Here is a 17,030-nt window from a genome sequence, read left to right as displayed (position 1 = left end):
ACCAGAGGGAGCCCTACCTCCTTTGCCCATCTGCTGTCTAGCAGATTCCCTTCTGACCCCGTGTCCACCAGTGCTCGGGCTTGAAGGGTTAAATCCCCGCTCAGGATTGTGACTGGGAGTCGTGTGGCAATTTGTGTGTGTCTCACTTGAATGTCTTGACCCCCCCTTAGCCCAGTCTCTAAGGGCGAGTGTTGACGTTTTGGCCGTTTGGGGCAGTCTCTCTGTGTGTGCTCTGTTGAGCTGCAGAGAAAACACTCTCCACGGATCAGCCTCCCCATTTTGTGCGTCTCCCTAACAACGTCAACAGGGGGAGCTGTTGCCCCACAAAGCGCTGCGGCTGTGGAGCGTGGGGAGGGCGGCCCCTTTTCGAACCCGGAAGGGAGAGGGGCGGCGCGTATCCGGTCACGTCCTTCGCCTCGCTCCCGACGGCGTTCCTCTAACCGATTGTCTAATCGTATAATGAGATCAATAAGCCCGTCTAAATCCCGCGGTTCGTCCTTGGCCACCAGGAGCTCCTTCAGGACCAACGACAGTCCGTTTACGAAGGCGGCGCGGAGGGCAGTGTTATTCCAGCCAGACCTCGCAGCCGCGATGCGGAAGTCGACTGCATAAACAGCTGCGCTCCGGCGCCCCTGTCTCATTGACAGCAGCACGGCTGAAGCGGTCTCTCCTCTATTTGGATGATCGAACACTGTTCTGAACTCCCTCACAAACCCATCATATGTCAGAAGGAGCCGTGAATTTTGCTCCCAAAGCGCTGTAGCCCAAGCGCGTGCCTTGCCGCGAAGCAGATTAATTACATAAGCTATCTTACTAGCATCAGTCGTGTACATGACGGGACGTTGTGCGAAGACGAGCGAACACTGCATAAGAAAGTCCGCGCATGTCTCCACACAACCCCCGTACGGCTCTGGAGGGCTTATGTATGCTTCAGGGGAAGGTGGGAGGGGTCGTTGAACGACCTGTGGAACGTCACTGTTACGCACAGGGTCGACAGGAGGGAGAGCCGCAGCAGCGCCCTGAGGGCGATCTTCCACCTGCGCGGCGAGAGCCTCCACCCTGCGGTTAAGGAGGATGTTCTGCTCGGTCATTAAATCCAACCGAGCCGTGAAAGCGGTGAGGATCCGCTGCAACTCACCAATCATTCCTCCTGCGGACGCCAGTGCGCCCTGTTCTTCCATTGGCCGTTCAACAGCCGGTTGACGCCCCACGGGGTCCATGACGTTGGCCGAGATATCCTGTTGGGAAAGTGTAAGTACACGGACCCACAACAGGGGGCGCAAATGAACGGACAATGGAATAGGTCAAATAACACACTTTACTGTTGTGAATATACACAACAAGTACAACAGATTACAATAATGGACAAAGTCAAATTCACACAGGTGTTGTGTGGGCAGGCTCGAAGATAGGAGATGCCTCTCCAAAGTAGAACCGGAACCACACGGTTTCCTCCACCACCAGACCCCGGGAATACTGGAGCCACCAAGTCCCGAATTTCCAGGTGGCCACTGCCTCCGCGTGTTGGACCTGGTACTGCTGGCGAGGAATAAAGAACAATTAAAGGAGGGCGCGTTCGCACCCAGGAATCCGAACGGCAGGTAAGCTGCCTCCACCTCTCGTTGGAAAGTTCTCTCAGAGTAATGCACAAAGTCACAAAGATCACTGTCAAACAGTTAGCTGAGTACGTTACCTTCTCGGTAGAAACGATATCTCGGCAAAGAGGTGGAGACGTCGTCCTGCTGATATACTCCTGCCGATCAGATGATTGGTAACAGCTGTTGCAGGTGATGCGTGACAGCTGTCACCCTGGCTGCTCCTGTGAGGCGGCTGCGCCCTCTGGTGCCTGGTGCCCGCACTCCAGACAGGGCGCCCTCTGGTGGTGGGCCAGCAGTACCTCCTCTTCTGGCGGCCCACACAACAAATGGGGAAGGACAGATGACAGATGATAGTTGATTTTGCAAAAGGGATGGAAATGGTTGTGGTGAATACCTACTTTAGGAAAAGGGAGGAGCACAGGGTAACATATAAGAGTGGAGGAAGGTGCACACAGGTGGACTACATTCTTTATAGGAGATGCAAGGTAAAAGAAATCAGAGACTGTAAGGTGGTGGCAGGAGAGAGTGTCGTTAGACTGCATAGGATGGTTGTTTGTAGGATGATTTTAGAGGTAAAGAAGAAGAGAGTGAGAGCCCAACAAAGGATCAGATGGTGGAAGCTGAAGGAGGAAGACTGTTGTGTGAAATTTAGCGAGCAGGTGAGAGAAGCACTGGTTGGAGGGGAAGCAATTTTGGACAACTGGAAAAGTACTGCAGATGTGGTGAGGGAGACAGCTAGAACAGTACTGGGTATGACATCTGGACAGTGGAAGGAAGACAAGGAGACTTGGTGGTGGAATGAAGAGGTCCAGGAAAGCATAAGGAGAAAGAGGTTTGCAAAAAAGTTTTGGGATAGTCGGAGAGATGAAGAAAGTAGACAGGAGTACAAGGAGATGTGGCGTAAGACGAAAAGAGAAGTGGCAAAAGCGAAGGAAAAGGCATATTTCAAGCTGTACAAGAAGTTGAATGGTAAGGAAGGAGAAAAGGACTTGTACCGATTGGCCAGACAAAGGGACAGAGCTGGAAAGGATGTGCAGCAGATTAGGGCGGTAAAAGATGCACATGGTAATGTGCTTACAAGTGAGGAGTGTGTGCTGAGAAGGTGAGGGGAATATTTTGAAGAGCTGATGAAGAAAATGAGCGAGAAAAGGCTGGATGATGTGGTGAGAGTAAATCAGGAAGTGCAAGAGATTAGTAAGGAAGATGTGAGGGCTGCTATGAAGAGGATGAAGAGTGGAAAGGCAGTTGGTCAAGATGACATTCCAGTGGAGGCATGGAAATGTCTAGGACAGATGGCAGTAGAGTTTCTAACCAGATTGTTGTGTGTTGGGGGGTTTGGCTGGATGATTTTCTGTTGTTTTCTTTTCTTTGCTCTCCAGGTGGTATGCAAACTGTTTTTTTTGTCTGTGGAGAAGGTGCTGGCAGAAGAGTCCTTCACCCTCATCAGCATTATTGGCTGCACCTGTGGATGATGCTCACGTGTAAACTTAAAGACTTTCAGCTGAAGCAGATAATTAGATGGCATTCTGCATTTAAGCCATGAGTGGTTCAAGCAGAATTGCCGGGAACTCGACCTTGTGACGTTCGTTTGTGAGACGCTGAGGACCGCGCCTGGGTTTGACACATCGTGCCTGTGAAGGAGGACGGGTGAGGGACACATGCTGTCAGCACATATCAGAGGTGATTGATTGTCTGAATAAGTGTTAACAGTAATTTGCTATTTTGTTACGCAGTATATTTGAACATTGATGAGAATTGTGCAGCTCACTTCTCACTGCCGTGGCGTACGGACTGATGATCCTCCACCTGTTGTGAGAAGCTGCTCATTTCATAAAGCTTAAATTCAGACCTGAATGTGTTGCTGATAGTGCGTGCCTTTGAAGGATATTTGTTGTAGCTGTTGACTTACCTCACCTTTTCCATCCTTCACAGAGTCAGTTTGTCGTGTCCACCTGGGGGGTGTTCGGCGGTGAGTCTGGGTCCAGAAGCACCGAGCTTTGATCCATTTCGGCGCTGGAGAGCGCGCCGTCCTTCACCTCGCCAGACAACCGCACATTTATGTTGTACACCAATTATTGCACGGGAGAAAAATAAAATTGTTTTGTTTTTGGAACCGCTTTCTGGTTATTTAGCGCTGGGTTCAGTCAGACGCTGGTCGCGCTCCTCAACTCGCGTCTGCACATAACACAGATTGTTTAATAAAATCTTGGAAAGTGAGAGGATGCCTGAGGAGTGCAGACGAAGTGTGCTGGTTCCTATTTTCAAGAACAAGGGTGATGTGCAGAGCTGCAGTAACTACAGAGGCATAAAGCTGATCAGCCACAGCATGAAGTTATGGGAAAGAGTAGTAGAAGCTAGGCTTAGAAAACAGGTGAAGAACTGTGAGCAGCAATATGGTTTCATGCCGAGAAAGAGCACTACAGATGCAATGTTTGCTCTGAGAATACTGTTGAAGTACAGAGAAGGCCAGAAAGAGTTACATTGTGTGTTTGTGGACTTAGAAAAAGCTTATGATAGGGTGCCAAGAGAAGAGCTGTGGTATTGTATGAGGAAGTCTGGAGTGGCAAAGAAGTATGTTAGGGTAGTGCAGGACATGTACAAGAATAGTGTGACAGCTGTGAGATGCGCAGTCGGAATGACAGACTCATTCAAGGTGAAGGTGGGATTACACCACTTTCTTGTTTGCAGTGGTGATGGACAGGTTGACGGATGAAATCAGACAGGAGTCCCCATGGTCTATTATGTTTGCAGATGACACTGTGATCTGTAGTGAGAGTAGAGAGCAAGTTGAGTCTAGTCTGTAGAGGTGGAGATATGCTTTAGAGAGAAGGGGAATGAAAGTCAGTAGAAGCAAGACTGAGTACATGTGTGTGAATGGGAGGGAGCCCAATGGAATAGTGCAGTTACAAGGAGTAGAAGTGGTGAAAGTAGATGAGTTTAAATATTTGGGGTCAACTGTTCAAAGTAATGGAGAGTGTGGTAAAGAGGTGAAGAAGAGAGTGCAGGCAGGGTGGAGTGGGTGGAGAAATGTGGCAGGGGTGATTTGGGACCGAAGAACATCAGCAAGAGTGAAGGGGAAAGTTTACAAGACAGTAGTGAGACCAGGTATGTTGTACGGCTTAGAGACGGTGGCACTAATAGAAAGACAGGAGGCAGAGCTGGAGGTGGCAGAGCTGAAGATGTTGAGATTCTCTTTGGGAGTGATGAGAATGGACAAGATTAGGAATGAACATATCAGAGGGACAGCTCAGGTGGGACGGTTTGGAGACAAAGTCAGAGAGGCGAGATTGAGATGGTTTGGACATGTGCAGAGGAGGGACCCAGGGTATATAGGGAAAAGCATGCTGAGGATGGAGCCCCCAGACAGGAAGAGAACAGGGAGGCCAAAGAGGAGGTTTATGGATGTGCTGAGGGAGGACATGCAGGTGGCTGGTGTGACAGAGGAAGATACAGAGGACAGGGTGAGATGGAAACGATTGATCTGCTGTGGCGACCCCTAATGGGAACAGCCAAAAGACAAAGAAGAAGAAGGCTCAAGTGAAGGTACATAAATGAAGAGCAGCTGTTGTGTGGGCCGCCGAAGAGGAGGTACTGCTGGCCCAACACCAGAGGGCACCCTGCCTGTCTTCGGGCTTCGGGCACCAGAGGGCGCAGTCGCCGCAGGAGTCTTCCAGGAGCCCGGAGCTGACAGCTGTCAGAAATCATCTCATCACCATCACATCCCATAAAAGCCAGGAAGAGACACCACAACTCTGCCGAGTTATCAGCTTACCCGTCAGGTAAACTTACTCAGCCGTTCTGTGCCGTACGCACATGTTTTTGCATCTGAGCTTTTTGCAGTCGTAACCTTTTGTACACTTGCAGCTTGTAGCCGAGTTTGTGGAAGTTGGAAGGAGTTGGCGTTTCCACTCCTCACTCCAGACTTGTTAAGTGATACATAAGGCACTGCACGTACTCTGTGTTCCTGTGTTTGGAGGTGGAGGTTTTTTCCCTCAGGAAGGAACTGTATTTTTGCTGACTGTTTGCTGGGTGTACACACACACACCTCTAACCTGTCTGTTCTTCCTGCCAGCAGTACCAGATCCGACAGCTGGAAGCGGTGGCCATCTGGGGACTCAGGACTTGGCGGCTCCGGTGTATTGCAGGTCTCCATTGGCGGTGGAACCTCGTGGGTCCTGGCTGTTCTCTGGATAGGCGTCTCCTACCCTCGGGCCTGCCCACGCGTCACCTTTTGTGGAACTTAATTGACAGACTAACAGCAGTATTTTGACCTGTTGTGCACATTTGCAGTAATAAATTGTATTTATTGCCATCTCTATTGGCCATTCATTTATGCCCCCTGGTGTGGGTCTGTGCATTACACTTTCTCAACAACAGCATCAACAGCAATAGGTCCTTTATTGTCTGTATCATTAACACAAACATGACAAAAACAAAAGACCAGGCACCTAAGTGGTTTGACTACTCTTTTCTACTCTTCTATTTTACTCTTCCTTTTTAGATATTTAAATATACCTTAGTATAATAGCATATTTCCACCTTAGAATTGGAATATAATATATAAGATATACCTTACTGAATTTTCATGAACAATATAATTTTATTTTGCCATGGAACTGCACCAGCTGGGAAGTTAAACCAGTGCTTCAGAAGATTCCTCTGTTTTTTCCTTCCTTGGAGGCAGTGTTGGGGCCAGTAGCTCTGTGTGTGTCCTCCAAGAGACGTCCCTCTCGCCATGCTCCTGGAGTGAAGTCACGGTTTTCATTCTTGTCAAGTAATGTGTTACGACAGCATTTTACGTCTGTCGGTTCATGGCAAGAGGCTAATAAGACGGCTAGCGTGATCACCAGTAGAGTCTCCTGGGGTTATTAATCTCCGAATAAACAGACAAGTTTAGTACATGGTGTCAGAAGTACGCCAAGATGGCGAAGTTTCACCCACCGGAGAGTTTTTTTTTTTTTTGAAAAGCTGGTGGAGTGGCCTGAATGGAAGAAAGGCTTTTCCTGGTATTGGACAGCTACTAAACTGGACAAGGAAGATGGCCCAGTTCAAGTGAGCACACTCATGTATGCACTTGGTAAGGAGGCGGAGAAGATGAAGACCAGTATAAGGTAGTAATGGTAAAGCTTGATTCATCCCGAGATGCAACGCCATACATGAACGTGCCTGCTTTAATCAGAGAGTGCAGCATGTGAGCGAGCGCACAGAGACATTTGTTCACACTCTTTATGAACTGTCTGAACACTGTGACTAAGGTGCAAAACAAGAGGAGCACTTCAGACAGAGACCGGGTGGTGGTCGGAATCTCAGACAAAAAATTATCACAGAGGCTGGAGCTGATCCCAAATCTCATTCTGGATATGACCGTACAGGAAGTGCAGCAGTCGGAGGAACTTAAAGTGCAGGTTAACCAGCAGGGAGAGCAATCCTGTGTGGTTCAAGAAGTGACTCATAAAAGCAGCCCAGGCGCATAGTTCAAAGGGTGGCGATCACAGAAGGACATGGACAAACACAAAGACAGTGACCACAGAAAATGTGGTCACACCTCACAGCTCACAGGAAAAGTACCCAGCAAAGCAGTCCACATGCAACAAATGTGGAAAAAGGGGGCACTGGGACAGAGTGTGCAGGACTACACTAGTGAGTGAAGTGACTGAAGATGTTATGCAAAACGAACATTATTACATTAGCTCAGTTAACAGCATGCCACATGAGGATGATGAGTGGACAGTAACATTTGATATTGAAAACAAACCTACAAAGTTCAAAATAGACACGGAGGCAGATTGTAATGTCTTAAGGGAAGATGTGTATAAAACACTAAAGTCAAAAATAGCCCTGCACAAGACAAAGAATGCACTGAGTGGGCCAGGGGGTGGTTTGAACTGTTCGGGACAGTTTGTCACATGGACTATGTACAAGGGGAAACACACACATGTTCAGACTTTATGTTCTTCATGGCGAGAGTGTAGATAACCTGCTCAGCTGACTAACATCCTTATCATTGGGGCTTATCAAGCGTCTATATGAGCTCATTATCAGCGAACAGGAGTTTGACTCACTGAAAACACAGCCTGTGAAAACTGAACTACAACAAAATGCTCAGACCTATGCAGTGGCCACAGAACACCGAGTTGCCATACCTCTGTTAGCTGCGGTGAAGGAGGAGCTAGGCCGAATGGAGGCCAGTGACATCACTGAAGCCATGACAGAGCCCACGGAGTGGTGTGCACTGATGGTACCTGTCCAGAAAAAGAATGGAAGGGTACGAATTTGTGTCGACTTGGAGAGGCTGAACAGAGCTGTTAAAAGAGAGAGGTTCACTTTTCCAAGATCTGAGGAAATGATAGCTCAGCTGAGTGGTTACACAGTCTTCTCTTCTTTGAACGCAGCTTCTGGATTCTGGCAAATCCCTCTGGACAAAGATATCCAAAGACTGACCACCTTCGTAACACCCTATGGGAGGTACTGTTTCAAACGCCTCCCCTTTGGGATTACCAGCGCTCCTGAAATTTTTCAAAGAAAGATAATGGAGACTCTGGAGGGCTACAGGGAGTTGCGGTCTATATGGATGATATTATTGTCCATGGCAAAAACATGGACGAGCACAATGAGTGACTACAGAAGGTCATTGAGTGACTAGAGTCAGTAGGCCTGAAGCTAAACACAAAGAAATGCATGCTGAGAAATATAAGTTACACTTCCTGGTCCAGGTGATTAACAAAGACAGGGTACACCCCGAATCAGTTAAAGAGTCAGCAATCAATACACTCACCCCAACTGAAACATCCAAGAACTGAGGAGAGCCCTTGGCATGATCAGTTACCTGGGATAATATTTTCTTAACCTAGCTACAGTGGGTCAACCTCTATATGAAATGCAAAAATCAACATCACTTTGGACATGTGGCCCAGTGCAGCAGGCAGCCTTCAACAAAATCAAAGAGTTGCTCACTACACCTTCTACCTTGGTGTATTATGATACCAACAGGAGCACAAAGGTCTCAGCTGATGCTAGCAGCCATGGTATAGGTGGTGTCCTGCTCCAGCTTCATGGTGAAGTTTGGAGGCCAGTGGCATTCTGTTCGAGGTGACTGAGTGATGCTGAGAAGAGGTATGCACAAATTGAGAAGGAGTACCTTGCATCAGTGTGGGCATGTGAAAGATTTAAAAAATATCTGTATGACCTGCCTGCATTCACTAATCAACTAATCACCGATCACAAACCACTTATTCCACTGATAAACTCCTGATATCTTGATAACATGCCAGTCCGCTGCCAGAGATGTCTTATGCACCGGGGAAAGCACTGGTTGAGGCTGACGTGCTGTCCAGGAGCCCGCAGCAGGAAGCGGAGCACCATGGAGACAGCCACACAGATGTTGAGTGCTACATTGCTACTGTGGTGAGTAGCATTCCAGCATCACAGATGAAAATGGACAGCATTTGAGCAGAGACTGCTGCTGATGAACAACTCCAAGAGGTGGTCAGGTGCATTAAAAAAGGGTGGCTTGAGCACTCATCACATACACACAGCAGAAATGAACTGTCTGTACATTGATGGACTGGTATTCAGAGGCAGCAGGATGGTGACACCAATATCCATGAGACTGGAAATGTTGGTCATCAACGACTTAACAAATGCAGAACGAGAGCAAACACTTCGGTGTGGTTGCCTGGCTTAGCATCTCAAATCACTCAAAAAGTAGAGAAGTAGACACCCTCTCTACTTTTAAGATTAGGCTTAAAACTTTCCTTTTTGCTAAAGCTTATAGTTAGGGCTGGATCAGGTGACCCTGAACCATCCCTTAGTTATGCTGCTATAGACGTAGACTGCTGGGGGGTTCCCATGATGCACTGTTTCTTTCTCTTTTTGCTCTGTATGCACCACTCTGCATTTAATCATTAGTGATTGATCTCTGCTCCCCTCCACAGCATGTCTTTTTCCTGGTTCTCTCCCTCAGCCCCAACCAGTCCCAGCAGAAGACTGCCCTTCCCTGAGCCTGGTTCTGCTGGAGGTTTCTTCCTGTTAAAAGGGAGTTTTTCCTTCCCACTGTAGCCAAGTGCTTGCTCACAGGGGGTCGTTTTGACCGTTGGGGTTTTACATAATTATTGTATGGCCTTGCCTTACAATATAAAGCGCCTTGGGGCAACTGTTTGTTGTGATTTGGTGCTATATAAAAAAAAATAATTGATTGATTGATTGATAGAAGTAGAGAAAGGGGGAGATGTCAAGTAATGTGTTACAACAGTGAAGGGGTTTTACGACAGCATTTTATGTCTGGCGGTAGTCGTTCATGACAAGAGGCTAATAAAAAGACGGTTAGCGTGTTCACCATTGAAGAGTCTCCCGGTGTTATTAATCTCCAAATAAACAGACAAGTTTAATACAATTCTTCACGGCCAAGGTGCTGGTTTTGTAGTCCTGGGTACCTGCAATAATAACATTAAAAATTAACTTAATTATTCATACAATGCAATCACAAATTTTTACATGCATTATATAATTTAGAAATAGTGCTAAGTATGAATTACGTCATCGCTGTCAATACGGCACTTCTGGTAGCTGACACGTTCACTAAGTTCTGTGGTAGTCAGGAACACGTGAATTAAGTTGCACACTGGCTCACAGCACGTTACTTATTGGTTATAAATAAGTCTTGGGTACTCTACATATTATCTCAATGTATTTAGACTTCTGAGTAACTTACCAGAAACTTGTGTCAACAACAGCAGAACTTACCTACAACTTATGTCATGCGTGTGCGGGACGTATGAGTGATACACTGGCATTCCTTGGAAATTTTCAGCATGCCCAAAATTGTTCCAGCTACTCACCGTATGATGATGTACTCCAGCATGCTTTAACATGTTCAGAACTTACACAGAACTTACCCATAACTTTTTAGACGTATGTCAGTGTTTTTAACACGGCCGCATATGCTGCCAAAATTGTCAAGGTGTGACAGGGCCTTATAAGTGAATGTCTCTGCAAGTTCCTGGACTCGGCCACGTCCAGGAAGTCACTGAAAATCTGGATCTCAGGCTGTGTCCCAATTCAGGGTCTGCATCCTTCAAAGGCCTGTGCCCCTGAGCTTGAGAGCTGCATGTACCAATCTAGCACAGTGGGAGTAATGTACTCGTATAGTTGTGTAAACATTTTTCAGAACATATTTATACTTTACTTATAAATATTACTTAATTACATTGGGAATATGCAGCCCAAAAGTGTCCCTTTTTCTTTTTTAAAATGTACTAACTGTTTTGTATTGGGTGGGGGGGGAGTTGTGCATGGGATTCTTTGGGCCGTGAAGGAAACACCTGTTGTATTTTTTGTTTGAGGGGGAAAGAAGGCTGTCAACCGCTTCACAAGCAGCCTTTGAAGTGGGACAGTCTAGTCTTGGAACAGTCTACTCTTATGACGTAAAATGGCCAATGATTACAGCCTTAAGCCCCTTTCACACGGGTGCAAATGTAGAGTTGCGCATTGTGGCGTACCTACAACATTGAGTTATGTAGCTCTACGCAGCTAAGCACCGAGTTTTTGCTCCCCAATGCAGCAGTAAGTGGAACATGTTTAATTTTTCTGCATAGAGCACTGGGTGATTAAAGCATGCGGTTTTAAGCAGGTCTGTGCTTCTGCATGTAAGTCTGCACTACGCTGAGCTACTGCATGCAAATCTACACAGCTGCACACTGTAGAAACTGAGTCGGTGGCTCCGAACATTGCATGGTAGAATTAGAAGCCAGTTTGTGAGTGCTGCCTTGGAGGGAGAGGCTTTGCAGCACTGTGATCACCCTCATTGCCATGGTGCTGCTGAGTGCTGTCACGATCCTTGATGGGTGTGTATTTGTTCACAGCAGGGAGGCTTTGCAGCACTGTGATCACCCTCATTGACTTGGTGCTGCTGAGGGCCGACAGAGTGATCAGAGCGAACTGTGCCTCGGTTTGTGCAAGCCAGGCAGCAGTTTACAGAAGCGTGACTTCAGGTGTGAAAAGGTTTCAGATTCACATGTGAACAGGTTTGATCCACGCAGTGCGTGCGATCCAATGTGTGCGAGTCTGTGATAAATGATCCACACAGCCCAGTGTATGTGCATGAGCCGGCAGGGATCCATCCGTTAAAATGCAAATCAGAAAACATGGTTACATTCTTTCAATTCAAAAAACAGATTTCTTTCAAAATCCAGAGAACACAAACAGCAGATCTAAAAAAAAAAAAAGCAGACAGAGAGACAGCATGCACTCTCTTTCTCTCTCTTTCGATACGCAGAGTACGCGTGCATTTCAGGCATACTCTAAACGCAACAAAATGCTACTCTCTGTTGGCGCTGGTGTATAAAGGGCTTTAGAAGCTTGCAGCTGCAGAACTGGGGCACAGTCACAGTCTTATTGCATTTTCAAAATTAAGAATAAAGTTTCCACAAATCTGAAGGTGCATTTTATCAATCTGACTTCTTACTATTTTTGTATTTCCTTCATCATTGTTCTTCTGAGCTGTCTTGTATGGTGTTGAGGTTTTTATTTGTTCATAAATTACCACTTTTACTTTACATTTTACCTGAAATACATAGCCAAGTCTCACGTTTTTTTTTCGTGCTCCCGTGACGAAATGAGTCTAATTTTCGTGATGGGTTTTTTTTAAACTCACTATTCCTAACCCTACTCCTACCTCCGACCCTAACCTTAACCATAACCTAATCTTACTCTTTTGCCCCACCCTAACCATAACCAACCCCCCGCTTCACTTTTAATTTTGTGCAGCCATCACGGAATGAATTAGAATAAATTTGTGCTGCCATGACAAAAATGAGGCACTTTTCGTCACAATATCATGAACCAATAGATTGTATATTTTGTGCTGCTGAATCACGACTTGCCATGAGACCAGGTTGGAAATACCACTCTGCTGTTTCCTCTTATCATTTAGAAAGAACTTTAAGTTCACTGTAGGCGTGAGTGAGCGTGCAGATGTGTTCATTTGTCAACATGTGGCCCTGTGATAGACTGGCAGCCTGCCCAGGGTGTACACCACCTCTTGCCCAATGATTGTTGGGATAGGCTCCAGCTGCCCTGTGACCCTTAATTGGAATAAGCGGGTATAGAAAAAGAATGAATTAGAATAAGTGAAACCTGCCATTGCTTACCTTCAAACACATTTTTCATGAAGAAGTAGGGACATTGATCATGATTTTGCTGCTGTACTCTATCGTGTTGGTGTTGCCTTAGCTTGTCTTTTGGTCATTGCTGGGGTTCTGCACCACATACAGTCATAGAAAGCACAGCATAGAAGAAGCCCAAAAGAAAAAGCCAGCTGTTGTTAGCATAAAATTCTCATTCTGAACTTGTCACTCACTCACTCACTCATCACTCATCTTCAACCGCTTTTCCGGGTTTGGGTCACGGGGGCAACAACTCCAGCAGGGGACCCCAGACTTCCCTTTCCTGAGCTACATTGACCACCTCTGACTGTGGGATTCCAAGGTGTTCCCTAGGTGGAGATATAATCTCTCCACCTAGTCCTGGGTCTTCCCCGGGGTCTCCTCCCAGATGGATGTGCCTGGAACACCTCCCTAGGGAGGTACCCAGGGGGCATCATTACCAGATGCCCGAACCACCTCAGCTGGCTCCTTTTAACATGAAGGAGCAGTGGCTCTACTCTGAGCTCCCCACAGATGACCAAGCTTCTCACCCTATCTCTAAGGGAGACACCAGGAAGGAAACCTGTTTTGGCTGCTTCTAGTTCTTTTGGTCATGATCCAACCCTCATGACCATAGGTAAGAGTAGGAACGAAGACTGACTAGTAGATCTAGAGCTTCGCCTTTTGGCTCAGCTCCCTTTTCATCACAACAGTATGGTAGAGTGAATGCAATACTGCCCCTGCTGCACCGATTCTCTGGCCAATCTCACACTCCATTGTCTCATCACTTGTGAACAAGACCCTGAGGTACTTGAACTCCTTCACTTTGGGCAAGACCGTATTCCCTACCTGGAGTAGGCAATCCATCGGTTTCCTGCTGAGAACCATGGCCTCAGATTTAGAGCATTTTTTTTTTGGTTTTAATTTTGACTTGGAAAAAAAAAAATATATATATATATATATATATATATATATATATATATATATATATATCACTATTTGTGCAGTGTAAATACCAATAATGTCTCAGTTTGGTTCAGTACACACACAACCACAATCATGGTGAAGGTTGCTGACTTGACACTTGTCAAGAAGACACTCTCTTGATATCCTCCACAAAGAGGGTAAGCCACAGAAGGTCACTGCTGAAAGTGGAATACCACTGTCACCTGTGTGCTTGCTCTAGGGGTTGGTAAAGTTAGACCAGTGGTGTCCAAACTATTCCAGAAAGGGCCAAGAGGGTGCAGGTTTTCCTTGCAGGCCACTGACCTCAGCAGGTGATTTCACTGATTAACATCCCTTTGATCAGGTGGAATGAGTTCATCAGTGAAATCACCTGCTGAAGTCAGTGGCTGCAAGGAAAACCTGCACCCTCTCGGCCCTTTCTGGAATAGTTTGGACACCACTGGGTTAGACCTTACTCGTGTGAAACGCCTTGAGGCACCTTCCTTGTGATTTGGCACTATATAAATGAAATAAATAAAATTAAATTGAAATTGAATCTGCCAGACTGCCAATGCCCAGAGACCACAAAAGCTCCCTGAGGCAAAGCAGGGAAAGAGTCAGGTCACATTTTTCCATGGGTTTTAATGTATAGGCTTCAGGCTCCCTGCCCAGGTGGTCACTGTGGTCTGGCCCACACGCTACCACTTTACCAATTTATGGGCTGGTTGGGAGTTAAATGTAGTGTCATGCCATTCCCTCGATATTGAGGATGCAGGTTTTCAAATTCCAGATGTAATTTTGTAGTTAGTTATGAGTTCTTACGTGGCTGATGAGTCCGATTCTTGACCTGACGTTTCATTGCAGTGATGGCATGTCGTTCCTGGAGGTATGGTCGGCCTCGGTGGCAGTTCTTCACCTTTTGTCTTTGTCACTTCTTTTCCAGCTCCTCACATTGTTTGGCTGTGAAGGTCTCCACTCCTTGCTTGATTGTTGTTCTCCAGAGTGTCCTGTCTCTCACGACGTCTATCCCACTTGTTAAGATTCATGTTGCATTTCTTCATGCTGGCTTTCAGGAAGTCTTTATATCGCTTCTTCTGTCTGCCTCTGCTCAGCCTTCTTTGAGTTGTTGGTAAAAGACTTGCTGTGGGAGGTGATCATCACTCATCCTGACAACATGGCCACACCATCTAAGTTGATTCTTGATGACGCAGGCTTCAATGCTGGTCGAGGTGGTTTCTTGTAGGATGCTGATGTGGGTTCTTTGATCTTCTCAAGTGATTTTGAGGTGGAATGTTGGTGAATTTTTCGAGTGTCTTGAGATGGTGATGATACGGAGTCCTTGTCTCTGATGCATACAAGAGGGTTGGAACTATGATCAGACGACCAAAGGCGTTACCAGCACATTTCAGGTGATGTTGAAAATCGGTGTGAAGATTGATGCTGACAGAGAGATGACTTCCTAAGTAGCAGAAGTGGTCCACATTTTCTAGAGTTATTTCATCAAGTCAGATCAAGGGCTGATTGTGAGCTCCTTCATTCAGAGGCAGCATGGGTTTTCTTGGCATTGATGTTTAGACTCAGCATAGCATATGCACAATGGAAGGCTGTCAGGTTTTGTTGGAGATGATTTTCCTCAAGGGCTGCGATGCTGTTGCCGTCTGCATATTGGACCTCAACGAGGCTGCGTGTCAATATTTTGTGCTTACTTTTCAAACGGGCAAGCTTGAACGGCTTGCCATCCATTCTGTAGATTTCGATGGCTGCTGGTACGTCATCCTTGATGATGTGAAGAATGGTTGTGATGAAGACAGCAAAAAGTGTGGCCTTGCTTCACTCCTGACGTCAGAAGCGGTGTAGTACTGCCAATATGGCAACACCTAGAGATGCCCTGTTTGAGCTTCAGACCTGCTATTCAATCAATCAATCAATTTTTTTTATATAGCGCCAAATCACAACAAACAGTTGCCCCAAGGCGCTTTATATTGTAAGGCAAGGCCATACAATAATTATGTAAAACCCCAACGGTCAAAACGACCCCCTGTGAGCAAGCACTTGGCTACAGTGGGAAGGAAAAACTCCGTTTTAACAGGAAGAAACCTCCAGCAGAACCAGGCTCAGGGAGGGGCAGTCTTCTGCTGGGACTGGTTGGGGCTGAGGGAGAGAACCAGGAAAAAGACATGCTGTGGAGGGGAGCAGAGATCGATCACTAATGATTAAATGCAGAGTGGTGCATACAGAGCAAAAAGAGAAAGAAACAGTGCATCATGGGAACCCCCCAGCAGTCTACGTCTATAGCAGCATAACTAAGGGATGGTTCAGGGTCACCTGATCCAGCCCTAACTATAAGCTTTAGCAAAAAGGAAAGTTTTAAGCCTAATCTTAAAAGTAGAGAGGGTGTCTGTCTCCCTGATCTGAATTGGGAGCACAAAACCTTTGTGTGATGTCATGAAGGATTTGTCAAATATGCATTCTGTGTCAATGGCATAATTTCTGCTTCCACATAACACCAGTGCACCCACACTGCACCTGATCACATCTCATTTTCAGACCAGTATGTCCATGGGTGTACAGATGAGCACAATTCTACTTGCAGTTCCACCACAACTGCTTTGGGTGGAAACAATAAATGACACATTCATTGCACTGTGTGCTCCTCTGCACTAGGTGAAAGGCAGGGTCTCAGAAGAAGTCCTATATAGGGTCTGAGGGCTATTGGTGCTGGGTTGCTTATCCTCAGATTAGTAACACAAGCAGATGACAGCATAAGACAACCCTCTGAAAGGGACACCAACACAGGTTACTTCCCCAGCCTAGGCCTAATTATATGTTGTACACACTACACATTCACTCCAGGACATGAATGATGTTGGTATTTTCCTTCATTTCTGCTAATAATATTCAGTTTCTGAGTGGATTATCTTTGCCTCAGTACTGTTTTGTGTATTATCCATGAATGTTGACTGATTTCCAGCTGGGTGTTTGTGCCCCACATTTGTGAGTAGCGCTGCAAATAAAAAGCTTAAATGTGTTTTTAATGTTGCCAAAGGACTTGTAATGATTTGTTCAAGGCTCAGTTGTCTCTTGAACAAAAAGATGAGTTTATTTTTGCTTATGATTGATGTGTCAAATCATCTGCACGCTCCTTTTTTTTAAACCCAGCAAAAGTCACAGTGAGAGAGGATAATTTAAATTTTGTATGGAAACAAGGTCAGAAAGCAAGAAAATCATAAAGGCTTTTATTTTGTGGTGTCTGTAATAATGGCTGATTGTTATGCTGGTTCATTAGCATATTTCATATCCTGCTGCTGAGGCTTCCAGCTTTCTGTCTCCACATAGACAGCACACA

The 17,030-nt window shown here is 46.1% G+C and overlaps 1 protein-coding gene across 1 annotated transcript in view; it reads left to right on the top strand.

Annotated features, from left to right (window-relative positions):
• LOC117513601 overlaps positions 1–14,927 on the top strand; it is a 44,657-nt gene extending 29,730 nt beyond the window's left edge. Inside the window, exons 7-11 of the mRNA XM_034173848.1 lie at positions 6,854–7,003; positions 7,618–8,063; positions 8,870–9,002; positions 14,628–14,652; positions 14,758–14,927. Coding sequence (XP_034029739.1) covers positions 6,854–7,003; positions 7,618–8,063; positions 8,870–9,002; positions 14,628–14,652; positions 14,758–14,927 — 924 coding nt within the window. The remainder of the gene's footprint in view (positions 1–6,853; positions 7,004–7,617; positions 8,064–8,869; positions 9,003–14,627; positions 14,653–14,757) is intronic.
• The last annotated feature ends 2,103 nt before the right edge of the window (positions 14,928–17,030 follow it).

The sequence above is a fragment of the Thalassophryne amazonica genome, chromosome 1, assembly GCF_902500255.1.
Source record: "Thalassophryne amazonica chromosome 1, fThaAma1.1, whole genome shotgun sequence".
NCBI lineage: Eukaryota > Metazoa > Chordata > Actinopteri > Batrachoidiformes > Batrachoididae > Thalassophryne > Thalassophryne amazonica.
The sequence above is the reverse complement of the archived record's forward strand: the minus strand, read 5'-3'. Positions and strand labels throughout refer to the sequence as shown.